Source organism: Rattus norvegicus, chromosome 4 (genome assembly GCF_036323735.1).
Source record: "Rattus norvegicus strain BN/NHsdMcwi chromosome 4, GRCr8, whole genome shotgun sequence".
Lineage (NCBI taxonomy): Eukaryota > Metazoa > Chordata > Mammalia > Rodentia > Muridae > Rattus > Rattus norvegicus.
The window spans coordinates 8,475,257-8,502,433 of NC_086022.1; the positions used below are offsets into that span (position 1 = coordinate 8,475,257).

The following is a 27,177-nucleotide window of genomic DNA, read 5'->3' on the forward strand; positions in this document are numbered from 1 at the left end:
AGGTCTCAGGCACCTAGAGGAAGGGAGTGACAAACGGCCCCCTTCTTTTGTGCCCCTGGTCAAAAACATTCTCTCTATGGTTGGTTCATTGGGTTAACTTACAGGAATTGTTTATATGTTTATCCAAACAAAAGAAAAATAAACAAAAAAAATTTAAGAAAATCAGCAGGTCTGAGGTCATTCTGTGTCTGCAGTCTCCAGATGGAGAGAGAGTTAGAAGCTTTATGATCTCCTTATCCTGTGCTTCTGTCCCTCTGATGCTCGCCAACACGACATCTAGAACTATATCCCAGGTATTTTGAACGATCCTTTCTTTATTCCACAACACCGAGGTCCAGCTGTGTACTCCACAGAGAAGCATTGCATGCCACTGGTGGAGCTAAGGAAATAGTTTTTGTCTGACCAAGGGGGTAGGTGGCCTGGATGATGTTGGAGGTCACAAGAGCTTTGATTAAACCATTTGGGGGAACTCACATGGGAGGGTAGAGTCATAGGACACTGGTGGCAAACAGATGATCTTGTTGGAGAAGTAGTCAAGCTCCTCACCCTGAGGAAGAAGAGGTTAAAACAAAGAAACCCAGCTTTTGTTTTATTCTCAACTCCTACCAATTAGGTTAAAATAAGAAGCAGCACAGCTTTCAAGGGGAAATGAGTAGAGACTTCCTATGGGGTGAATATGTGTGGAAGGGAGGTCTGTCCACTAAGTCACCTGATGGGGGATGCTCTGTGTTGGTCCCTGTGTGGTTCCATTGTCCTGAAAGGCAGGTACTGCTCTACTTGGAAAGTTAGGTTGCTGATTTACCTGAGAAGGGTTACTACATTTTCTCCCTCTTCCTGTAAGTTCTGGTTGTTGTCCAATGGGAGGCTAATATTTATTGCAAGGCAATGAGTGATTCTTACTAATGGCTCTGGAAACAAATATTTAAGTATGCATAACCCCAGCTGGGTATTGATCAAGTCAAGTAGCAATAGCCTAGAAATTTGAGGACTTTGTTCCTTTAAGAGAACTTAAAAGTCTTATATTTGTTATGATAAGACTCATGACATCACATATTGGGGCCATGAATGACTCCATGACAGCTAAGTGCCATCACTGAATCTTCGTCCTTGAGTTTATGTTCTCAAGGGCTACCTTAATTGTTGGGGACCAGAGAGAGAAGATAAGCGGGAACCACACATGCTCCCCCTATGCTGAGTAATAATGCTCTCATGCTGTATTGCTCCAAAGGAGGTCTCAATAAACAATAGTTCTGAGAAACAGAGTCTTGACAACTGCAGCATGGGTGTTAGGGACACGAAGGAATGCCATGACAGTTAGAACCAGTGACACAACATATGGACTGCAGACTGATGCCAGTTTTACATCTACCTCTTTATTGTGTGTGCATGGGTATGTGTGTGAGCATGTGCCAAGGCACATGTGGAGGTCAGAGGACAGCTTGCAGGAATCAGTTCTCTTCTTCCATTATGTGGGCCCTGGGTTTGAACTCGGGTTCTCAGGCTTGACTGTGAGTGCCTTTACCTACTGAGCCATCCTGACAGTTCAACAGCATTGTTTTTGTTTTGACATTGGTTGATTTTCTAGATTTGTAGATGCTAATTAATTGGTAAGTTACATTTGGCTTTTTAGAATCAAAGGGTTATAGCTACTTTTGCATTTGTACCTGTTTTGTGTTTAAGTATCATTTTAATGAAGCAATTTAAGTCAAATTAGTAACATAACCTAATCTTGGGCCAGTTTCACTTACAAATGCAGAAAAAAAGTCCCAAAGGAAATACCAGTTTTAAAATCTATAAATGTGTATATGAAAAGGAATGACACCAAAGCCAAGGCTGATAAGGCAAGGCTGGCTTTGCACTGACACAACAGACTTCTACCACAGCTAAAGGCCAATAACTACAAACCCACCCACAGGTGCAGAAACCCTCCATACAAGATTCCAAAACCAAGTTAAAGAACAGAACAAGAGTCATGAGATCAACAGTGACAGGAAAATTGAGGGAGCTTCGGGGGAAGAAATAACCTTCACCGACTGAGGGTGTAAAAACCAAAATCAAAAACAACTCCGTCTCACACTCCATGGTGAATACCCAAATGCAGGTCCTTAATGACCCATCTTAGTTTCTTTCCCCGTTACTATGGTAAAATGTTCTGACAAAAATAACTTTAAGGAAAAGGCAGTTGATTCCATGTCACATTTCAAGGGGACAGTTCATTTAGGTGGCCACATTGCACTCACAGTTAGGAAACAGAGAGCAATGGATGCACACTGCTGCTAAGTTTCATCTCTCCATTTCTACCATCCAGAGTTGAGCCAGGGGATGACGCCACTCATGGTGGACCTATCTTCCCATCTCAACTAGTGCAATTTACATAACTGCCCATCCACAACCAGACACGTGCTACCAGATTATCCCAGACTTTCTCTAGTTGACAACACAACAGTCACAGTCACATAGAAGATGAAGTTATTACCGTCTCCTAAGTACAGTGATGGCAACTGAGAGGAAACCGTAGGGTAAGAAAAAGAAGCAAAGAGAAGAGAAGGAAAAGGAAAGAAATGAGTTTGTCATCATTTGGAGAGACTGTGGCAGCTGAATTCTGAACTAAAGGAATCCATGGACAGGAAAGTTGACTTTGCAGGATGGGAAGTCAGTATGAAATGTCAAGTGCAGTTAGTAACACAAATGAGAAATACCACAGTTTAAAAATGAAATAGTCAATACCAAAAATTATCTAAGGAACATTGTGAGGGAAAATTTACATAAAAATTGCAATTAATTTATGGAAAAATCTGAAAGACATTTCTTAAAAAGTAGATGGGACTGGAGAGATGGTGAGTGGCTGAGAGTGCTGACTCACTTTGCTTTCACAGAGAACAAGAGTTCAGTTCCCAGCACCCACTGCGTGTAGCTCCAACTCCAGGCTACCCAGTGCCCTCTTCTGCTCTGCAAGCATACTTGCACATACATCGTGCACCTAAACTCAGGCAGGCACACACACACACACACACACACACACACACACACACACACACACACACATGAATAAAATCCTTTAAAGAAGTAAATAAATTGGGAATCATGCCACACACTGGCTAGTTTTAATAGCCAAGATTATAAATTCTTCCTTAATTTGTTTATAAATGTGATGAAATCCATGTTAATTTTCAGTGTGTTTTTAAAGGAATTGAATAAAGTTATTCTAATGTGTGTGTGTGTGTGTGTGTGTGTGTGTGTGTGTGTGTGTGTGTGTGAAGATGCATGTAGGTATATATGTACCCAGAGCACCAGAGACAGCCATGGTCCTTGAGCAAACACTATGTTTGAGAAAGGCTCTGTAGATAGAAGCTACCATAATTAAGAATGTGAAAGGCAGAGGCAGTTCTGAAGATCCGGGTAAAGAGACTGTCATGAATGGTCTGGGACAAGTGCTTGTTCCTATGAGAAAGGAAAGTGAAGGTGCTTCATACCAGATCCTCAAAACAATTTCAGATGAATTAAGGATGTAATTAAGAGGCATGCGATTACAGAAGTATCAGAGGGGGATCTCAGTCCTCAGACTAGGAAGGGCTAGGAAGAATACAGGAAAAATGCAAACTATAAAGGAATTTATTTCATTGAAATGGCTTACTATCACAGCACATCTGTGGAGGTTGGAATATGCTTAGCTCAGGCACTATTGGGAGGTGTGACCTTGTTGGAGGAAGTGTGTCACTATGGAGGAGGGTATTCAGGGATACTCTTAGTGTTCAAGCTCTGGTCAGTACAGAGAAGTCAGTCTGCTTCTGGCTGCCTTCAGATCAAGATGTAGAATTCAGCTTTTCCAGCACTATGTCTGCTTGGACACCGCCATGCTTCCTACCATGATGATAATGAACTGATTCTCTGAAACTGTAAGCCAGCCTCAATTAAGTGTTTGCCTATATAAGAGTTGCTTTGGTCATGGTGTCTTTTCACAGCAATGGAAAACCTAACTAAGACAACGTCCAAGTAAAGAGAGATCAGCTGTGTCAGACTTTGTTAATCAGTAATGGACAAGATTCAGAATCTCATATACGCATGCACACAGAGGTGATCAACCTTCAAAGACAAAACATGCAAAAAGACAGGAGCGCTGTTCATGGAAGAGGTAATATGAATGGGAAATGCACTCATGGAAAGCTAACTTCACTAGCAATCAAAGTTATTTGAGACTTAAGTCTATAGAAATGTGCATACCCACACTAGGAAGTACCCATTGAAATGGAGCCAGCCCACAGTGAGATTTAAAATAGAACACAAGATAAAAGTGGAATAGGAAAGATGGCTCAGCAGTAAACAGCATTGTTGCAGAAGATCCAGGTTCTATTCCCAGCACCCACATGACAGCTCACATAACTCAATTCCAGATAATCTAGTCATATAGGCAGCCCACACATGTATACAGCTCCACTGCTGCTCAAGTGTGCATGCGTGTGCACAGACACACACACACACACACACACACACACACACACACACACACGGGGGGGTGGCATTCACACATAAAGTAAATCTCTAAAAAACAAAGTAACTTGTCTCTCCACAGACAGGAGTAGGGCATGGGTGCAACTGGCCTTCAGTGCAATGGACTAGCACACCACACTGAAGGCCAGTCATGAAAGTTCCATGTTCCCGGGTGTGTGAAAACTGTATAGAAGCTTGAATGCAAACACAAAGCCACCCAGGAACAGCTCCCCAAGTGGGAACTACACATGATACATTATACAGGGATCAGAGACATGCGGTAAAGAATATTCATAAAGCACTGGGACAGTGTAAATTCGTGTGCTGGGGGAAGGGACAGAACGGTGACGGTGCAAATCTTGAAGAAACTGGTCTGTTCCTCTTCCACGGTGAGTGCTGGGACTGTGAGCGTTCACGTCACCACCCTCACTTAAGCAACATACAAAACACATCTGAAAGGAAGATGGGAAAGTGAAAAACTGGGGAAGCCACTTTCTGGCAGAGACACATGCATCCTTATATACTCACACACATCATGTAGGATGGATGTGAATCTTGCTATCTCGTCAAATGAGCCTTCTCCTCAAGAGAAAAGACTTGGTTCCATTTGGGGTTCAGTTCTAGTTTGGGGGTTGGCAGCTCACTAATGCACCACACAAAGATGTCAGCTAGGTGGAAGCTTCATCTGCTTTTAGAAATCCCGGAGTTGGGGAATATAGGGTGTTCAGCTAAGGACAATAGATGCTGTTCTGGGAGGTGTCTGGTTTCTGTGTACTACAGATGGTCTGCGCAGACTTGAATATGAATCCCAGCATCCACAGTAAGGGTCTTTATATCTGCAGGACAAGACTTGTGGACATCAATGCATCACAGACCCCGGGAGTGGTGCAAAGAGAGGTCAGGTGGCACAGGCTGGGCTGCTGCTGTGCAGGCACTCTGGTTGCAGGGACACTCATCTGACGGTGATCACGTTTTATCACTGCCCAGTAGAGATTTAGTGTACAAAAGAGAAGAAAACACTGGAGACCTGAAATAAAGGGTCAGTACATGAGGTATTTGATCCTATACTACTCAGTACACAGGGGGTCTGCAACTTGCTGCTTCTGGAGTTGATACTACATTATAGGTTCTAGGACATTGGAAAGGTTAATAACACAGGGCTATAATTTCCCATCCAGATTTGGAAGTAAAAAGAAACAAAGTAAATTTGTGACATCCTGAATTTCGGGCTCATCTGTCTGCCGTATGAGGAGGACCCGTGCTGGTGACTGCCCTGAGTGACTCTTAGGGCACCTGCCTGTTGGAACAGCCGATTCCCTGGGAGAATTCACACGGGGACTTCAAACATAGTGCACACCTCATCACAACCTCTATGAACTGCCATTTGTCTGTGGGCTGTGTCTGTCTTCCTTCTGTCCCGAGGTACTCCTTTGTGTCACCCCCACTCCCAGGACAACTGTCCCTGCCCCCTCCCTATTCCCTTCTCATTCTCCCTCAGCCTCCATTTCTGTCTTTTATGCCTTTGTCTTTTATCCCTTGTGCTTTGTCCCTCTGGAGCAAATAAATCTCCTTTGTGCTGAGAACTTTGTCCTGGGGTCTGACTGCAGATTCCTCCAGGATTGACCAGGAAAACTAAAATGAGATGTCAGTGATGCCTAGAGAAGCCATGATCGTAAAAATAAAAACAAAAGCATTCAGATAAATAATTAGGTTTACAACTCAAAAAACAAACAAACTTACAAATACCAATTCCTTCATTTCTCACCATCCTATCTGTATAGAATGGAAATAGCTTTACTAAATTGTCATTAAAAGCCTGACATTCTCAAAGAAATAAAACTTGCTCTGCCACTAAAATGGTCTCCCTTGTTATTTCTGCTTAGGCCTGCTGTTCTGCTCAAGAAGTAAGATACGCATGTCTCCTGCGAGCCTTATGGGTTGTAAGAAACACTATGTCATGGAGCAGAGACACAATACAGAGGGTGCCTTTGACAGAATGAAGCATGGCTGCTTTTTAGCATTTATAAAGGTTTCTTTTTAAATATTTCTCTCTCTCTCTCTCTCTCTCTCTCTCTCTCTCTCTCTGTGTGTGTGTGTGTGTGTGTGTGTGTGTGTGTATCTGTATGTAGGTTCAGGCAGTTGAGGGCCATCTAACATAATCAAACTTAGGTGCTCTTAACCCACTGAGATATCTTTCTGGTCCTGTGACTGACTTAATAATAATCAGCTGGGTTAACAGTGTGGCTGAGGAGGAGGCCTGTGAAGTTCATTGTGTGGAAAAGGCTTAGGTTTCCCACAGTGACTCCCTAAATTCTCAGAGGCACATAAGTCCACCAAATACCATAGGTATGAGCAAAGTCCTAGTGAATGAATATTATTAATATTATTGATGTTGGCACAGAGATGTCAGGAACTAATGGCTCAGGGCTAGGAGAGTGGCAAACCCTTCCCCAGGTGGGGACCAGAAAGGTGGCAAAGCCTGCCTTGAGGACTAAGTGCGAATGTTGTCAGTGTGCAGAAAAAGTTCACCATAGCCTTTTCTCCACAGATGTTGATTGCATGAAGACTGCTCCCCTACAGAGACTGCCCCCTACAGAGACTGCTCCCCTACAGAGACTGCCCCCTACAGAGACTTCCCCCTACAGAGACTGCTCCCCTACAGAGACAGCTCCCCTACAGAGACTGCTCCCCTACAGAGACTGCTCCCCTACAGAGACTGCCCCCTACAGAGACTGCTCCCCTACAGAGACTGCCCCCTACAGAGACTGCTCCCCTACAGAGACTGCCCCCTACAGAGACTTCCCCCTACAGAGACTGCTCCCCTACAGAGACAGCTCCCCTACAGAGACTGCTCCCCTACAGAGACTGCTCCCCTACAGAGACAGCTCCTCTACAGAGACAGCTCCCCTACAGAGACTGCTCCCCTACAGAGACAGCTCCCCTACAGAGACTGCTCCCCTACAGAGACTGCTCCCCTACAGAGACTGCCCCCTACAGAGACTGCTCCCCTACAGAGACTGCCCCCTACAGAGACTGCTCCCCTACAGAGACTGCCCCCTACAGAGACTTCCCCCTACAGAGACTGCTCCCCTACAGAGACAGCTCCCCTACAGAGACTGCTCCCCTACAGAGACTGCTCCCCTACAGAGACAGCTCCTCTACAGAGACAGCTCCCCTACAGAGACTGCTCCCCTACAGAGACTGCCCCCTACAGAGACTGCCCCCTACAGAGACTTCCCCCTACAGAGACAGCTCCCCTACAGAGACAGCTCCCTACAGAGACTGCTCCCCTAGAGAGACTGCCCCCTACAGAGACTGCCCCCTACAGAGACAGCTCCCCTACAGAGACAGCTCCCTACAGAGACTGCTCCCCTACAGAGACTGCCCCCTACAGAGACTGCCCCCTACATAGACTGCACCCTACAGAGACAGCTCCCTACAGAGACTGCTCCCCTACAGAGACTGCCCCCTACAGAGACTGCCCCCTACAGAGACAGCTCCCTACAGAGACTGCCCCCTACAGAGACTGCCCCCTACAGAGACTGCACCCTACAGAGACTGCCCCCTACAGAGACAGCTCCCCTACAGAGACTTCCCCCTACAGAGACAGCTCCCCTACAGAGACAGCTCCCCTACAGAGACTGCCCCCTACAGAGACTGCCCCCTACAGAGACTGCACCCTACAGAGACAGCTCCCCTACAGAGACTGCCCCCTATAGAGACTGCTCCCCTATAGAGACTGCCCCCTACAGAGACTGCCCCCTACAGAGACTGCCCCCTACAGAGACTGCCCCCTACAGAGACTGCCCCCTACAGAGACAGCTCCCCTACAGAGACTGCCCCCTACAGAGACTGCCCCCTACAGAGACAGCTCCCCTACAGAGACAGCTCCCCTACAGAGACTGCCCCCTACAGAGACTGCCCCCTACAGAGACTGCCCCCTACAGAGACTGCCCCCTACAGAGACAGCTCCCCTACAGAGACTGCCCCCTACAGAGACTGCTCCCCTACAGAGACTGCCCCCTACAGAGACTGCCCCCTACAGAGACAGCTCCCCTACAGAGACAGCTCCCCTACAGAGACTGCACCCTACAGAGACTGCCCCCTACAGAGACTGCTCCCCTACAGAGACTGCACCCTACAGAGACTGCCCCCTACATAGACTGCACCCTACAGAGACTGTACCCTATAGAAAGTGTTTCCTTACAGAGTCTACCTGTACAGAGTATTCTGTGGAGATTAGATAAACATTCCTCGCTGTTGCTCTGTATTAATATCCTCATCTCCCAGTTCAATTGTTTACCATCAGTACACTGAGATTCTGGGTGCTGTGGATTCTCTAACACAGAGCCCAGTTCACGTAAACCAAGCTTTTCTGTCTCTCTGTGTACATGTCATCGCTCCACTTCCTTGCCACCCAGTTAGGTCAGTCCTTAGAGCTGTACAGAGTGCTGCAAAAATATTTTCCACCCTATTCCTGTTTATTAATGTAAACATTAGCCCCTTCCATATCATCTCCAAGGTAGGACAGGGGTCAGAGGAGGACTTGGGCACCTGAGTTCTGACTCTTTGATTTCCCATGACGTTATGAACAAGGTCTCTCATGCCTTGGGAGTCTAGCCAGCGCTGACCTTTGGTCTGTTCAGTTCAGCCTATCCCTGACAAGTGTCAACAATTATAATTTACACCCTCATTGCAGGGTTTTTCACAGCAGAGTAAACATTTCTAGGAAAATACAAAAAAATCTGGCTGAAGATTCTAGTATTCTTTCCCAGGGTTGGTCCTGGTAAGCCACTGAGTTAATTAACCATAGACAAGTTGTTAAATCTAAAATCTTTTATGTAATAATATCAAGCCTTTCCAATTTCCATGGAGTCTGAAACTTAGACCCATAAATTTGACATTTACTTCTACTCTTGCCACGGAATATCATTCAAGGTATCTGCCGCACACTGAGCAGAGAGCCATGGAAGCCTCAAATGTGATGGAAAACACCGTTCGTCCTTGAACAGCTCACATTTGATCTGGGAAATAAAGTTATTCAAAGGCGAAAAGTGGGACATAAAACAAAGGAGCGTATGATTAGCCGTTGCAGGATGTGGCACCGTGGGAGAAAAGGTCATGGTTGTTCACCGTAGCTGAGGAGATGGGGCCATTTTCCAATTATGAAACAATTTTGGGATTTCAGGGGAGAGTGCTGCCTCCACCCAAATGGTACAGCTGCTAAAAGCATCTTTGGTGCAGTCCAGAGCATGGAATCAGATAAGCAGTCCCCGCCAGGCCACAAGCAGGAGCCCTAGACACTCAGCATCTGAGTCCTCCCTGGCTGCAGACAGCTGGGGCTGCATGCGCCCTCACAGTGTCAACAAAGGTGGTTTTAATTCCTAGCTGCCTTGTTACACTGTCTCTAGACTATCCTTAACTGTAGTCTTCCACCACAAAGAACTCTGGTCCTGCTCCTAACTTCTCTCTGACAGATGATCATGAAACTCCCTAATCTAATATAGCCAAGGCTGATGTTGAAACACTGTTCAAATTTGATTTTCCACAAGAAATATTACACCATTCCAGCCACAGTTGTACCGAGGAAGCTCTGATGAGGATGGGAACATGCACTGAGGTCAGCTTTCTTTGCAATGTTCATGTGCCCCGCTGCTGCTAATTTCCTTTCATTGAGCCTGGCTTCCGTGCGGCCTCTCTTGCCTGCTCCTTTTTGTATTCTGTCTGCCTTCCCTCCAGCTGTTCTCTTAGCCTCTGGTAGCAGCTGTTCTCTCTGAGCTTCATTGAGTTTGTCCTTTTCAGTTGTGACTTGGGATCGGGGATCCTGTGGCTTTTGTCTCTCTGAGTCTGGCTTCTTTCACTTAACATAATGTTTTCATTCTTAACCATGTTGGCACAAAGGACAGGCTTCCCCACCTTCCTGTCTGTTGGTTTACTATTGTGTGGACATGCCAGTTTTCATTCACACAGCCAGGCAGTTTACATCGGCTGTGCTACAGTGAACCAGAAGTGCAGGCCCTTCCTTCTTCAACACCCTGGCACCCTTTCTGACGGATACATGACCTCAGGGCAAGTGCTGGGGCAGGTGTGATAGCTCTCTGCTCAGCCTTCTGGAGTCACTCTGTGCTGTTTTCCATGAGGCTGAACTCGCATCCTCACCAGCTCTTGCCGTGGCCTGTTATTTTGATGACAGCCACTTCATTGCAATGAGGCCATACCTCCCTAAGGCTTCCGCCTGATTTCCTAGTGGCTTCTGATATTATGGGGCATAAAAACAGATTTATTTTTATATGCATGTATGTTTTTTCTGCATGTATGTATATACACCATGTATGTGCTTGCTGCCCACAGAGGCCAGAAGAAGGCATTTAATACCCTGGCACTGGAGTTAAAGGACAGCTGTGAGCCATCATGTTGGCACTGAGAACTGAACTTGAGTCCTCCATAGAAGCAGCCAGTGCTCTTAACCATGCAACCAACTCTCTAGCCTCTAAACATTTTTTCTTTCACATACTAGTGGGCCATTCTGGTTGGTCCAAGTTTATTGTTTATTTTATTTTATTTCATTTTTATTGGTTATTTTATTTATTTACATTTTTCCCCTCCACGAGCCTTCTATCCTCTCCTCCCTCCCCCTGCCTCTTTGAGGGTACTCCCCAAACTGCCCACCCACTCCTGCTCCAGTGGCCTAGCATTCCCCTATTCTGGGTCATCAAGCCTCCACAGGACTCAGGGGTTCCCCTCCCAGTGATGCCAGATGAGGCAATCCTCTGCTATATATCCAGCTGGAGACATGGGTACACCCTGTGTACTCTTTAGTTGGTGGTTTAGTCCCTGGAAGGTTTGGGGGGGTCTGATTGGTTGATATTGTTGTTCCTCCTATGAGGTTGTAACTCCCCTTAGTTCTTTCAGTCCTTGCCCTAACATCCCCATTGGGGTCCCTACACTCAGTCCAATGTTTGGCTGTGTATATCTGCATCTGTATTGGTCTGGCTGTGGCAGAGCTTCTCAGGGGACAGCTATTCTGACCTCCTGTTAGTAAGCACTTCTTGGCATCAGTAATAGTGTCTGAATTTTGGTGTCAGCAGATGGGATGGATCCCTAGGTAGGGCAGTGTCTGGATGGCCTTTCCTTCAGTCTCTGCTCCACTCTTTGCCCCTGCATTTCCTTTTGACAGGAGGAATTCTGGATTAATATATTTGAGGTGAGTGGGTAGCCCTACCCCTCAACTGGGGGCCATGTCTATCCACTGGACATGGTCCCTACAGGTTCTATCTCTCCTTTGTTGGATATTTCAGCTAAAGTCCTCCCTGCTGGGTCCTGGGAAGTACTTGGGTCCCTGGCATCTGGGACTTTCTATTGGCTACCCCCAGTTCCCCATCCCCCACTCAAGGACCTCCACATAAAACCAGATACAGTGAATCTAGTAGAAGAGAAAGTGGGAAAGAACCTCAAACACATTGGCCCAGAGAAAAATTTCCTGAACAGAACACCAATGGCTTATGCTTTAAGATCAAAAATTGACACTGTCAATAGGACAAAAAAGCAATCCATAGATTGGAAAAAGATCTTTACAAATCCTACATCCACTAGAGGGCTAATATCCAAAATATGCAAAGAACTCAAAAAGTTAGACTCTAGAGAACCAAATAACCCTATTAAAAATGGGGTACAGAGCTAAACAGAGAATTCTCAACTGAGGAATGCCGAATGGCTGAGAAGCAGCTAAAGAAATGTTCATCCTTAGTCATCAGGGAAATGCAAATCATAACAAGCCTGAGAGTCCACCTCACACCAGTCAGTATTGCTCAGATCTAAAACAGGTGATAGCGGATGCTGGTAAGGATGTGGAAAAGGGGATATGGTGGGACTGCAAGTTGGTACAACCACTCTGGAAATCAGTCTGGCAGTTCCTCAGAAAATTGGAAATAGTTCTACCGGAGGACCCAGCTGTACCACTCCTAGGCATATACCCAAAAGATGCTTCAACATACAACAAGGACCCATGCTCTACTATGTTCATAGCAGCTTTATTTATAATAGCCAGAAGCCAGATGTCCCTCAACAGAGGAATGGATACAAAAAATCTGGTTCATTTACAAAATGGAGTATTACTCAACTATTAAAAACAATGACTACGTGAAATTCTTAGGCAAATGGATGGAACTAAAAAATATCAGAGGTAACCCACACAAAAGACCACATATGCTATGCACTCACTGATGAGTGGATATTAGTGAAAAAGAAGCTTAGAATACATCTCACAGACCATATGAAATCCAAGATGAAAGACGATCACACCAAAGTGTGGATGCTACAGTCCTACTCAGTAGAGGGAAGAGATAATCTCTGGGAAGTAGAGGGAGAGAAGGATCTGGGAGCGAGAGAGGAGGAGGAGGAGTGAAAGGGGGGTGTTCAGATACGGGAGGGGATGGGGGAGAAGTACAAAGGGTCAGGAATTTATTGCCTATTTTAAATCAGACTGGATATCCCCCCCCACCTTCAGATGTATAATTTGCAAGTGCTTTCTTTCATGCTAGGGGTTGTCTCTTTGAATCATAATTTTTAATGCTTGTGTGATAACTTCAAAACCATGGTTAGGGTCAGAGTGAGGGTTAATATTAAGGTTAGAGTCAGGGTTAATAGTAGTGTTGAAGTCACGGTTAAGGTTAGGGTTAGGGTTAGGGTTAGGGCTTGAGCTCAGTTATACTTAGTATTAGGGTCAAGGTTGGGGCTAAGATTAATGTTAGGATTGTGCTCTGGGTCAGGAGAAGGGTTTCCTTAAATAGCCCCTTAGGACGTGTTCGATTTTCTGGCTTTTATGAACTGTTTGTGTAGATGCGGATGTACTGTGGATGTACTTGTGCACATAGCTTGGTTGCCCCTGCGAACGACGTCTCTGTCGACACAGGTTCTCTTCCTCTCCCACTGCAGCCTAATGGTTTAGTGAATGTACGTCCTCTGGGTTCTTCTCTAGTGTCACGCATGACCAAAGGTTAGATCTGTGCATTTTCCACCTCTTCTACAACCTCACAGATTTGCTGGCATAGCTTTTAACCCTTTCAGAGAGGTGGGCAGTAGCATGAATGAGCTTTCTGAATCTTCTATAATGGAGTCCTAACTCTCCCTTAACCATGATCCTGGCAGCTTGGATTCTTCCCTCTGCTCAGGCCAATTGCCAAGAACTTGCCTTATTTACATCAGTGCAAGTGGATATTAAAGCGATTTGGCCCCACATAGCTGCAAAGTATGACAGATGCCTTACATTTGAAGGGGACCCTTGGTACTGCTCATTAATCACTTGCTAAACCGCCTTCCCCCTTATTTGAGGACATAGAAGGTGAATTCCATCCTGTGATATTAATTTCTTGGCTACTTTCATGAATTCAGGGCCCATGATGAATGTTTTTACAATGAATACTAAATTAACCCAAACTGATTAGCGTTTATAAGTTATTAATGTGATGTCACATTGGTCCAGTCTCTGCACACGCAGTGTTTCATTAAATACTTTCCTCTTGCTGGAAAGATCAGTCTCTTCTTCACTGCATTTGTCAACTTCAGTACAGTGCTCCTGCCCCTTGTTAGCATAGGCAGGCCCCAGTGAGCGGCAATGGCTGTGGGATTCCTGGAGAGGGTGCCTCCATCACTCAATACTTGTTGTCCAGTGTGGACATAAATCTCAAGAGACTCATAGGAGCTGGGTGGCATGGCTATCTGGGTATGTATCTATGGCTCTTGGGGGGGCCAGGTAGCCATGAGCTTGGCTTGGTATCATGGTTTGCAGAGATGGGTGGCAAAGATGGTGCGGATGAGACAGGTAGTGTAGGTCTGTGGGTGCGAGGTGACATGGCTATAAATAAAGTTAGTAAATGCAGGGACTCTGACCACTGTCACAAGAGCTCCCACACTGTGGATGGAAGGGACAGTAGGGCAGGGTTGGGGCTCATTACAGGAGAGGAACCTGATGCTATGAGAGGTTCGATGTCTTAAAGTAACATTTAAGTGCCAGAACCAAGATCTGAACCTGGCTCTCCCGCTGTAAATCTCTTCTTAGTAATGATTCTTATAGAAAGGCTTCTTTCCCCACTAAAGTTCAAGCTTAGCTACACCAATGGTGTAGACTGGAGTGTGGTAAAGCCTCAGCATTCCTGATGGGGCTTCTAGATTCACAAGTCACTTTCTTCCTGGGTCTTGGACTCTCCCTCCCAGCCTGGTAGTCTTCCTGTCTGCTCCTGATCTGGGTGTGTGTAGTGATCAAAGCAGATGCAGCAGCCACTGAACCATTTTGCCTGCTCTTGGCCATAAGAGGTGTTCATTGTCCCTAGGCCCTGCTCTGCTCCATGGCTGCAGGACAGAAGCTCTGTCCTCAGAAACGTAAGCTCCCACACCATCACTCCATTTCACAGGCCATCCTGGTATTGTGGGCGCACCCCATCTCTGCCTTAGAGGGGCTGTGTTCACACGGATTTCACAACTCTAACGGAATACTGCAACACTCTTTAGGGTAGAGATCTAAAGGCCACACAGTGAATCAGGGTGGGTGTGAAAACTTTCAGCTCAGATTTTTCTCAGTCCTTCACCGATGTACAGAAAATGAGTCGACACACTGCCTAGGAGGAGGAGTGATGTGTCTCCACACGCAAGGGAGGGATGCAGTGAAGCCTTCAATTTCCTTCAGCTGTTGATTGTGCCTATGGGACAAACAACCTTTGGATGGATTCGAGTCAAGAGTTACCTGGTCATGGCTCTGAGGACAGGGAGGGGAGGCCTCAGCTTGGGCCTGTGCAGAATGGAGAATATCATGGGGAAGGGGAGGGAAGAAGAAGGGCTGGGATGTCAGACCATATATGTGGAAGGGTCAGGGCCAACCATAACTACAGTGATCCAGTTGGGATAAGAGGCCAGTTCTCAGGGGTGGGGGGAGGGCAGATCTCAGATTTCCTTTGGATCAAGCAGGCAGCTTGGGAACCAGAATGGGCAGTTTGGTCCTATGGCTATGTTCTGGATAGAAATATTTCATTAAGACATAGGATATAAGGTCTTTGCTAGGGGTTGGGGATTTAGCTCAGTGGTAGAGCGCTTGCCTAGCAAGTGCAAGGCCCTGGGTTCGATGCCCAGCTCCGAAAAAAAGAACCAAAAAAAAAAAAAGTCTTTGCTGAAAAGAAAGGGTCACACATATAGAACAACTACATACCTTCTGAAGCTCCTGTGTGTTGGTTTATATGGTCCTCATAGGCTCATATGTTTGAATGCTTACTCTACAGTTAGTTGAACTATTTGGAAAGGATTAGGAGGTGTGGCCTTGTTGGTGGAGGTGTATCACTGAGGGTAGGCTTTGGAGTTTCAAAGGCCCATTCCCAATTAGCGCGCTCTCTGTCTCTGTCTGTCTCTGTCTGTCTCTGTCTGTCTCTGTCTGTCTGTCTGTCTGTCTGTCTGTCTCTCTCTCTCTCTCTCTCTCTCTCTCTCTCTCTCTCTCTCTTTCTCTCTCTCTCTCTGCCTTGCGCTTGGGGATCAGATGTGAGCTCTCAGCTACTTCTTCAGCACCATGCTTGCTTGTCCGCTGCCATGCTCCCTGCTATGATAGCAGTGAAGCTATAAGCAAGCTCCCAATTAAATGCATTTCTTTTATAAGCTTCCCTGGTTGTGGTGTCTCTTCATAGCAACAGAAAAGTAACTAAGACATATCACAATTATGGAAGCTTTCTTGGAGTGGTTAGACATAACAGTAGGTTGGGGACCATCTCAAGGGATGAGAGAGGGATAGAGAACAAACAGATAGTGGTTGAGAGCTCATGGGAGTCATGAGATAAGCACTTTCTGTTAGAGGTAGAGGCCACTGGGAAAAGAGATCATCTTTCTCCAAAGTTCTCAGAACTCAAGAGTGTCTGAAGGGTTTAGAACAGGAGCAGATAAGTTCATGACAGAATGACAGAAGTGTGCATATAGCAAGGGCTTGCCTTCACTGTAGCTCAACTGGCCAGCCACTGTAGTCACCAGGCACAGTGGTCATTCTCCAAAACTGTAGGAAAAGGTAGAACATAAGAACACAGAGCATTTTGCCTTGACACTCTGACAAGAGAGTTGTCATCCTAACCCTTCAAATACACAAACTGATCTGAGTGATAATTCCCAACTGGTTTATTTAGGGTTTCCACTGCTGTGAACAGACATCACAACAAGGCAACTCTTGTAAGGACATTTAACTGGGGATGGCTTACAGGTTCAGAGGCTCAGTCCGTTTTATCAAGGCAGGAGCATGGGAGCATCAGGGCAGGCAAGTAGGAGCTAAGAGTTCTCTCTCTCTCTCTCTCTCTCTCTCTCTCTCTCTCTCTCCCTCTCCCTCTCTCCCTCTCCCTCTCTCCCTCTCCCTCTCCCTCCCCCTCTCCCTATCCCCCTCCCTCTCCATCCCCCTCTCCCTCTCTTTTATTGGGTATTTTTATTTACATTTCAAAAGTTATTCTGTTTCCCGGTTTCCCATCCATAAGCCCCCATCCCATCCTCCCTTCCCCTTCTTCTATGAGGGTGTTCCCCTTCCCCATCCACCTCCCCCTTCCCACCCTGACATTCCCCTACACTGAGAGGTCCAGCCTTGGCAGGACCAAGGGCTTCTTTCTCCTCCCTTTGGTGCCCAACAAGGCCATCCTCTGTTACATATGCATGGGTCTGTCCATGTTTACTCTTTGGTAGTATTTTAGTCCCTGGGGGTAGAATTCTACATCTTGATCTGAGAGCAACCAAGACTGTCTTATGCAGGCAGCCAGGAGGAGGGTCTATTCTGTACTGGGTGAAGCTTGAACATTGGACCTCGAGGCCAATCCCCACAATAATACACTTCCTCCAACAAGGCCACGCCTACTCAAACAAGTCCACACACCCCCTAATTGTAGCACTTCCTATGGGCCAAGCATATGCAAACAGCCACACCAATACTCTATGTCCGTAGCCTTGCTAATGATTCTAAGGTCTCAACAGCCATATAACCCATGGGGTGCTTCATCATCAAGTCTAGTTTAAATCCCCTGATGTCTTAGCTGTATTCTGCTTTAGAACGGTTACCTGATGCTGCTAACGCAGTATCTCATGTCGAGGGAGGTTAAGAGCAAGCATCCTCCTCATCTCAGATAGAAGTAAGGCCTTTGAACGCCTTCCTTGAACATTCCCTCCTTGGGGTTGCAGTCTTGCAGGCCCACTCCCACCACCCACAGGCTTCCTGGTCAACGTCACTTGCTGCTCTTCGTTTTTCATGTCCCGGGCTATTGAAGATTTCCCAGGGGCCTTATTAAATGCTGCTTTCAGAGCTGCTCATTTATCATTGTCAAGGTGGCAAGCCAACCCGAGAGGAGCCATCTCTTGGACTCTGATCTTAAGAGCTCTGGCAGAGTCCAGTCCTGAATTTTCAATGCTGTCTAATGTTCTCTACTCTCTGCAAAAATTTCCCATTATTCTTGAGTCCACAGGAAGAAACCTCTCCCATCCTCACCCTAAGCAACTTCATACACACTTCCCAAGCTCGTGCACTGACCTGCTCAAGACAGAAAGCAGCTGAACTCCAGCTGGGCATTTTAAGAGAAAGGGAGATCTTGTCCTGCCTCTGCTTGTCTGTTTTTATTGTTTATGGCTGTAGCAAAAACAAAGCTACTTCTTATCCGGTTGATTTGATCAGTGGGGGAAGCATAGCCACACCTCACATAAGGGAGCACCAGAGCTCTGCAGAGAAACCCTAGGCACCTCAGTCAGCTAGGAGCTCATCTGAAGAGGAGAGACAAGGAAGATGGACCCCTGTGAAATTCCACACTTGTCGTAATGCTGCCTGGGCACAATGGAGTCCCTTTGAGACCTGTGCAACTTGGCCCAATTCCTTTTCCTACGTCTTCAGCTTTGGTAATATTTTGGGAAGGATGTAGCTCTCTGCTGTGGGAAACTGTGTCACTAGGCAACAAACAGGAGCTACCTCACCTCCTTATTTTCTTTCTCCTCTCCTCCCCTAGGGAGGGTCTTATATCCTAAGCTGGGTTACAGCCTACTATGTATCTCAGGCTTCTATAATCCCTCTGCCTCAGATTTCTCAATTCCTGAATACTGGGATTACAGGTATAAGCTTCCTGCCTGGCTTCTCCTGGTGCTGTGAGGGGCACAGGCCTTGGTCATCCATAGAGGTAGATTCATCCTGGACCATAGTGACAAAGTGGTCTACAAGTGAGAGCTGCTAACCAGGGGCACACGGAGTATAGGTTGAGGATAACCAGAAAGACTGGCTGTATTTCTGGGGGTGGCAAGGTTCCACACCATAGGCATGACTCAGCACCCTGAATGGAGGGCTGTGAGGTTCTGAGAGCTCCTGGTGGGGCTGACTGCAGCTGTGTTCTCTGCTCCCCAAGGAGATTCACTCATTGCTGCATGACTTGTTATCATTAGAGCAGATTTACCGCAGGGAGCAATATTTACCTTTAAAAATAAAACGGCAAGGATTTGTTGCCTGTCACTTAATAGATTAATGTTTGCAAGGCTCCTGATTGCACAGTGCAGACTGTCCTCAGGGTGGTTGAGCTGTGGTGAGGATTCTCTCAGGGGAGATACATAGAAGGTTAGGATAATCCTCCCGGGTTTGTACGTTTTATCATAATATGGCCGCGTGCATTCATTCAACATTGTTGCCAGCTTCGTTTGTGTTAAACAGGAAGACAGGAGTTAGCAGAAACCTCAAGGCATGCCTGTATGGCCCCCAAGAATCTACTTTTACTAGACTTGCTGATTTCCAACTTTGCTCTTTTCCCACTATGGGTGTCTTAGTTTGGGTTTCCATTGTTATGAAGAGACACCATGACCAATGGCAACTCTTTAATTGGGTAAACCATTTAATTGGGGCTCACTTACAGTTTCAGAAATTCAGCTCATTCTCATCATGATGGGGGAGCATGGCAGCTTGCAGGCAGACATGGCACTGGAAGAGCCAGGAGTTTGACATCTTAACCGAAAGGCAACCAGGAGAGATTTTCCTTCCACACTGGGCAGAGCTTAAGCACTAGGAGCCTTCAGAGTCTGCCTATAGTGAAACACTTCTTCCAACAAGGCCACACCTCCTAATAATACTACTTCTCATGGGCCAAGCATATTCAAACCGTACCAATGAGTTATACTGCTTCTTAGAGTCAGTACACAGAGGGCTCAGTAAAAGTCTCTGAGTTAATGTAAGTTTAAACTCAAGAATTCAATGAGCCGGTTACTTCACAGCAATAAACCAGAATGTCAGCAATGAATACTTAACTGGAGACCCAGTTCCTTGAAAAAGAAAGGGAGGTACTATTTCCCTCATTGTGAGTGCTGAGCACACAGTCCTACATCACAGCTAGTTACTGCCTTCCGATTATTTTACACTTAATGTTAGGACCACACACATATACTAGTGAGCTAATTAAACAATTCATTTAAGCATTTATTTTTAAGGATGCCAGGAAATACTTACTGAGCACCAGGCACTCTTTGCTTTATGCTTTTATGCTCAGATGATGAGGAGAGAGACCTACCTACACCTTACATGGCATTGCATGTGACAAAAAAATGTCACACATCGAGATGTGGGACCTCACAGGGCTGCTGACAGAGTGTCTGCATTGGAGATGACATATCAGGGAAGCTGCCACAGTCAGGTTGACACCTGCTCTGTTCGTTCTTACTTAGATTTTAGGAGGTCAAACAAGGTCATGCTTGTCATCCTCTGTCTCCACTCCTGTGCACTGGCTTTGGATTCGTAAGGGGCTGATGAGGAGTGAGGAGAATTATCTATAGACTCATCTTCCCCCAAGTGCTGCTGGACGGAATTCTAGAGCGGTCTCCCCATTGTCGGATGGGTCTGGTGCACATCCAGAGGCATGCTAGCATGCAATAACGTTAGCTTACTGCCAGCTGTGGCTTGACAAGGAGCAGGCTACATGTCAGGCCCACAGAGAGCTCTGCAAGAAACCAGTACTGGTGTTCCTTTCTCAGTAACAGAAAAGAGACCCCCCACTGCTGAGTCTGGGTGCCAGGCTGGGAACACTGGGCTATTGACCACAAAGTAGGGAGTGCAGTGGCCATGTCCACAAAAGGGACAAAAATCTTTTTTTTATAAGTCAACTATTTTTAAAGATTTTATTTGTGTGTGTGTGTGTGTGTGTGTGTGTGTGTGTGTGTGTGTGTGCATACAACATATACAGGTACATGCAGCAGCCAGAGGAGGGTGTCAGCTCCATGGAACTGGAATTACAAGTATAAGCTGCCTAACATGGGTCTTCTGGAAGAACAACAAATGCTTTTAACAGCTGATCCATTTCTCTAGCCATGCTGACCTCTTAGAGATGCAGGTGCTAGGACATTCTGCAGGCTCCTGGAAAAGTAGGGGGTGCTTCCTGTGACTGAGGGACAGGTTACCCCCCTCCAACACACACCATGTCCTTCTTCTTCAGTGGTTCTTCCAATCACCATACTGATTTTGGCCAGTTAGGACCACTGAAATCTCTAGTTGGCTAGACCCTTGAAGAATTGCTAAAATTCTTCCGTGGCCCAATGCTTCTGCTTACTTGAATCAATTCAAGACTGTGGCATTGAGGTGCAACCAAGCAAATAGAACTGCACAATGGGGGAGTACGAGGACTCTTTTCATTTATAACACAGCAGATCACCAATCCAACACCGCCCCTGCATCTTTAAGAGGTGACTGGTCAGAGTGGCTTGAGAGAAGACTCAGCAGCTAAAGGCCTTTGTTGCTCTTCCAGAAGACCCATGTTAGGTAGCGCACACCTGCGGCAGGATTTCAAATGCAATCGTGTTTGAGGTAAAAGACAGCTAAAAATAGCTTTAGTTAATCTTCTTACAGATGGAAGAGAAAGTAGTGATTGAGTCACAGCCACCAAACCGTTAGATCCAAACCCCAGTGGGGCTCTGTGCAGGAAGACCCAGTCACTAGAAATGAAGCTAAACAGGATTCATAGCAAGTACCTGGTCACCTGGGTGTGACACTTGTCACCACAAGGCCATGACATACATATTCTCCTCTTAGTTGTGACTCATCCTCAGAATAGACCCACAGCTGTGAGTGGCTATGGCTAGCTAGTGATGAGCTTTGGACTGGGAACCTTACACCAAGGCTGTTCATTGTGGGCCTTCTTCCTTACACTGTCTGTGATAATCGTCATTGATTAGCAACTTGACAGAATCTAGAACCACCAAGAAACTACAGCCCTGGCATAGCTCTAGGGAGTTTCTAAATTAGGTTAACTGAGAAGTTAAGACCCATCTTAAATGTGGGTGGCTCCATTTCACAGGCTGGGTTCTTTCTTACTGAGAATGCAAGGTGACCAGTTGCTTCAGGCTGCTGCAGCCATGCCTACTCCCTCACAAAGGACTGGGCTTTCACAGTGTGAGCTAAAAACCTTCTTCTTGAGTTGCTTTTATCGGGCATTTTGCAAAAACAATAAAAAGTAACCCACACATCATCCTTTATACTCACAGGGCTTTAAACACCTTAGTTTTGCCTATTTGGGTTCATTAAGGCCACTGATGTCCAAGAGTTAAGCCGATGTCAGCCCTATGGCTTCCCCATGCTGACAAGCTGATGGTGGCACAGCTTCATAATGATGAGCTAGCCCACTTTATCCATAAACCTCCAGGGATGAGGGTGACTTTGCAGAACCATGGGCATCAATGTGCAGCACACTGATGACTCCTATGTAAGCCTCCAAGGAACTTCATCTACACTCATGGTTACAGAGCCAGCACTCAACACACTGCACTGGATATGGGGGAAGAGTGTATTATGGTTTGGATATATTGTGGTGCCTGAGTTGCATGTGCTTGGTCCCTGGTAGTGACACTGTTGAGGGATGATTGGCTCACAAAGACACTGATGCCACTCATTCAATAATCCATCAACTCATTCATAGCCAGAGCCAAATAGTAGGTGGAAGCTGCAGGAACTGGTTCACTAGGGAATGCATCCAAGGATGTATCTTTCCACCCTCACACCCCAGCCCGGCTTTTTGGCTGCCATAGGTGAACAGCTCTGCTCCAACACACACTTTCTCACGTGGCGTTCTGCTTCCTCATGAGCCCAGAAATGAAGAAGCCAGCCTACCACGGACTGAGACTTCTGAAACCCCGAGTCCAGAGGAACTCATTCCTGGCTGTTTTCTAAGGTGCTTTCTCATGGTGAAGGAAACCTTCGGGATATAATGATATTCCATTTGTGTGTGTGTGTGTGTGTGTGTGTGTGTGTGTGTGTGTGTGTGTACATGTGTGTGTGTTTTCATTAGGGTAGGTGTGCTTACCTGTACATGCACGTGTGTGTGGAGGCTGGAGGGTTGATATTAGGTGTCTTCCTCTGTCATCTCCAGGTTTATTATTTTATTTTATTTTATTTTATTTTAGACAGGGTCTATTGATGAACAGTATTCCATTTTAACTAGACTGGAACTAGGCCTAAGAATCCTGTGGTCTGCCTGTCTCCATACCCAGTGCTGGGATGGTACGTATCCTCCCTAGCCCATCAAGGCTCATTTTTAAAACAAGAATTCTTTGTCTGAAAAGGAACAATGATTTCATATAATCATGTATGTCAGTGCATTTATCTAAAACTTAATCACACACACATATACACACCACACACACACACAACATAGACACATACACACATACTTCACACATCTCACACACACACCACACAGTGTGTATGTATATATATATATCATACACACCACATATACCTCACACAAAAACACATACAACATACACACACATATCACACACACACAACACACACATATACCACACACACACAACACACACATATACCACACACACACACATGTCAGATGTGCATGGTGATATGCAGTTTAGAAAACATAAATGGCAAAAATCAAAATGTGGCAGCTAGACCCAGCTTGCTTACCAGCTGCTGGCCTTTCGGGCCCCACCCTGCATACTGAAGCTTCGCGTTGCTGACTTCTGGTGGGTCCAGACTCTGAGGGTCCCTGAAGAGATAGACAGACAAACAGAAACAAAGCACAATGTTGGGAACCAAAATATACTACACTTCCACTTGTCATCTGACGGTCTTACTCTCCTCCTGCCTCTTAGCTACTGAACAATACGTCTCACTCAGCTTCTGCCGGACGTCTGCAGATGTACATAATTTATTTAAAGCTGAACTATGTCCACTGCTACTTAATCCAAATGGTAAATACTCATCAGGAGAAAACATGCAGAGAACTATATAGATCAATTTTTAAAATGTCTAGGGAAGTTAAACTTAAGCGAGACCCACAGCCAAGCAGCAATAAATTCCACACCCAATGTCTTCATCATTGGTTCTCCTTGCAAATAATTCTTTTCTAAGTATAAAGCCAGGTCATTCTGACCTTTGAAAGCCAGTGGCCTCAGGATGAATTGTATTCTCTCACAGATACAGAGGAGAGAAGGAGAGGACATAGGGGAGGGGGAAGAGATGGAGAGAGGGACTGGGGGAGAGAGGGAGAGAGGGAGAAGAACTGAAACACGTTTTTCCTATTTAAGATTTCTTACATTTTTCATTTTTGAGGATATTTTCCAATTGTGTCTACATGGTAGCCAGCCTGTATATACACATATATGTGCACTGTGTACACATGCTCAGGTGCATATGCATATGGGAGCGAGGTGGGTGATGGATCTTTCTCAATCACTCTCCACCACAATTTTGGAGTCAGGGTCTCTCATGGAGCCTGAGGGTCATCAGTCTGATTAGCCTGTGGTAATCCTGTGTCCCTGACATACCAGTGTTGGGATCACAGCTCATGCTACATGCTTTTATAGCAGCATTGACTGAGCTGTCCTCCAAGCCCCATAGTTTAAATTCTTAATTTACAGATGTGGAACATTCCTTGACAATAAAATACTGTCTACATATTCAAATGGCCTAATACATAAAAGCCACAGAAACATCTGCAATGCTCCTATCACTTGAATATTTCAGTATTGTTTATGGATGCTGCTACCTTCCACAGATAGACAGAGTAGTCTTCATTTAATTTTGAGGGTACCACCGCACCTGTAGAATGGCATCTGCATTCTGGGGGAGCAAGATGGCCAGGAAAGCACCCCATCCTGAGAGCATAGTCCCTACACTGCAGAGAGAGCCATGAAAGTGTTTGCTTGTGAATAAAGGGAGGGTGGGCAGACTGTGCTGGTCTTAGGGGAAGGAAGAGTTTTAGGAGTTCCACAAAGGGAAGAGGCGAGAGGGAAGAAGTGTGGACCAGGCCCTTACATGATCAGAGCTTCAAACACAGACAGTTCTGGAGTGATTTCAATAGCACTGTAAGAATCAAGACAAGCAAAAGCAGGGGGAAATAGAGGAGGAGAAGATGAGGACACAAGAGGACACAAGAGTCCACAGGGCCTCACAGGAGTGTGAAGACCAGAGGCCAGATATGGAGAAGGGAGCTGGGATGATAGTCCTCAGGGGAGCAGAGAAGCTAGGGTAACAGGAGCCTGAACAATGTGGGTCCAGATGGGTTCTTAATAAGCTCCAGCCCATGTATGTCTGTAACCATGTATCTGTATGATTTTATATGTATGTGTGTGCGTGTGTGTGTGCGTGTGTGTGAATACATACATATGGAACATATAGATGGATATATTAATATATGTGGCCTGAATATATGATCTGTATATCCATCCATTATATATGTATATGTATATGTGTGTGTGTGTGTGTGGTGTGTGTGAGTGTGTGTGTGGTGTGGTGTGTGTGGTGTGTGGTGTGTGTGAGTGTGTGTGTGGTGTGTGTGTGTGTGGTGTGTCTGTGTGTGTGTGGTGTGTGTGGTGTGTATGTGTGTGTGTGGTGTGTGTGGTGTGTGTATGTGTGTGTGTGGTGTGTGTGGTGTGTGTGTTGTGTGTGGTGTGTGTGGTGTGTGTATGGTGTGTGGTGTGTGTGTGTTTGTGTGTGTGTGTGTGTGTGTGTGTGTTTGTGAATGGGTGCCTGAAGAAACTCCAGGGCATTGGCTCTTCTGGAGTTATTAGCAGTTGTGAGCTTCCCTAGGTGGGTGCTAGGAAACACACTCTGTCTTCTGAAGAGGAACCTGTCCTGTTCACTGCTTTAACTGTAAGCCACCTCTCCAGCTCAGCAATTAGGGTTTTGCTGATGTACTGCTGCACAAATGTTATGTGATGTGACAGCATACTGGTGGGCTTGAGTAGCTGGTCTGCAGTGTACTGAAAAGGCCCAAAATCATTTAATCATCCTAAAATACATATTTATTATTTGTTAGTTTAATCTTTCCTTCTTCTCCAAAATACTACAGCAAAGCACAAGAAGGCTGTGGAAAAGAGCAACGTTTTCTGTAAACCTCATCGGATTGATGGGTGAGTCTCAGAAGAGACTTGCTGTATCTTAAAGGAATTTAGGAAAATATACAGGCATAACACCATTTATGAAAGAGAGGCAGAGAAATCTGAAGCCATCAAATTGGTCAGCTAGTTCCAGGGCTGGGTGGAATGGCTTGAAGGTCTGTAGGAACCTGGCCTCTGTCATCTAAGAATGTTGTGAAACTCAAAAGAAATGAAGCATACCAACTCAACAGTGCTCCAAAGGGGTGGTTTTCTTTCTTAGCTAGTGAGTCTCTTAATGTCTCAAATTCTCTAAGTCAGCCCAGTGACTCCAAGATCCCAAAGTGAGCTGTCCTCAGGGAAGAGGCCAGTAAGTGGTAGGATTCCACCCTAACAGCACAGACCTTGGGAAAATAGAGTAGCTCAGTCCAAATCCCTCTTCCGCACATTCCACAGAGGAGCATTAATGTTTGCCTTGTGGATAACATCCAGTATTGCCCTGCACATGGAGGGGTAGCCATGCTCCACCGATGCCAGCTTAATCCTTGATAAACCGACAGGTAATTAATTTGGCCACACATCATAATGCATGTGTGCATCCTTAGAACTTCATTTAATTAGTTGGACCAGTGGGTTGAATAGATAAAGTGTTATTGTAATGACTTATCTGTATGAAAGTTGTCTAAAAGAGATACTCATTTATCGGACATAAAGACAAGTTTGTTCTCTGGAGCTTAGCAGTGACAGCAAATCGGTGAATCCCCAAGGCGGTGGGTAGACTGAGGGTCTCTACCCCATCGCCCATACTTGCTATGGTGAATTAAATCTGTTTTTACACTGGGATTCCACAGTATCAGACTGTTTTGCTTTCTAGTCAATAGTCTTTAGGGCGGCACTCCCAGTGTCCCTGCACTGTGTCCTTGCTCAGTGAATATTCTGCACTTTCTCATCGTCTGACCACCTCTACCTCCATGTCGGTTGTTGTGAACACAAGGATTCTATTGAATATGCCCCATAGATCCACAGACAAACCATGGAGAACCACTGAAGAGCTGCACAGAATCATAATCTGTCTGTGTGTACGTGAGTGTGCGTGTGCGTGTGCGTGTGCGTGTGTAACCCAGTTCACCCCTGAGCACTGTCATAGCCTTCTGTTGAGTCCTGGCTTCTCAGCTTCCTTCCATTTACTTCATCTCTGCTACTGCCCCCAGTCACCTCTGTCTTCTTTGTGTGGGGCTAGCAGGTGGCCCTGTGCTTACCTCCAGGAAGAACCTGCCACTCCTCTACATGTGCGGCATCCAAGCAGAGATTCTGTGGTGAGCTGGTGGCCAGAGCTACGAGGTCAGATCT

General features: G+C 45.9%; 1 protein-coding gene across 7 annotated transcripts in view; it reads right to left on the minus strand.

Moving 5' to 3' along the window:
• The window catches only part of Dpp6 (dipeptidyl peptidase like 6), a 919,475-nt gene that overhangs the window by 152,037 nt on the left and 740,261 nt on the right, over positions 1-27,177 (minus strand). For all 7 annotated transcript variants that reach the window (XM_017592501.3, XM_017592503.3, XM_017592504.3 and 4 more), the window contains exon 7: positions 23,414-23,495. In XM_017592501.3, coding sequence (XP_017447990.1) covers positions 23,414-23,495 — 82 coding nt within the window. The remainder of the gene's footprint in view (positions 1-23,413; positions 23,496-27,177) is intronic.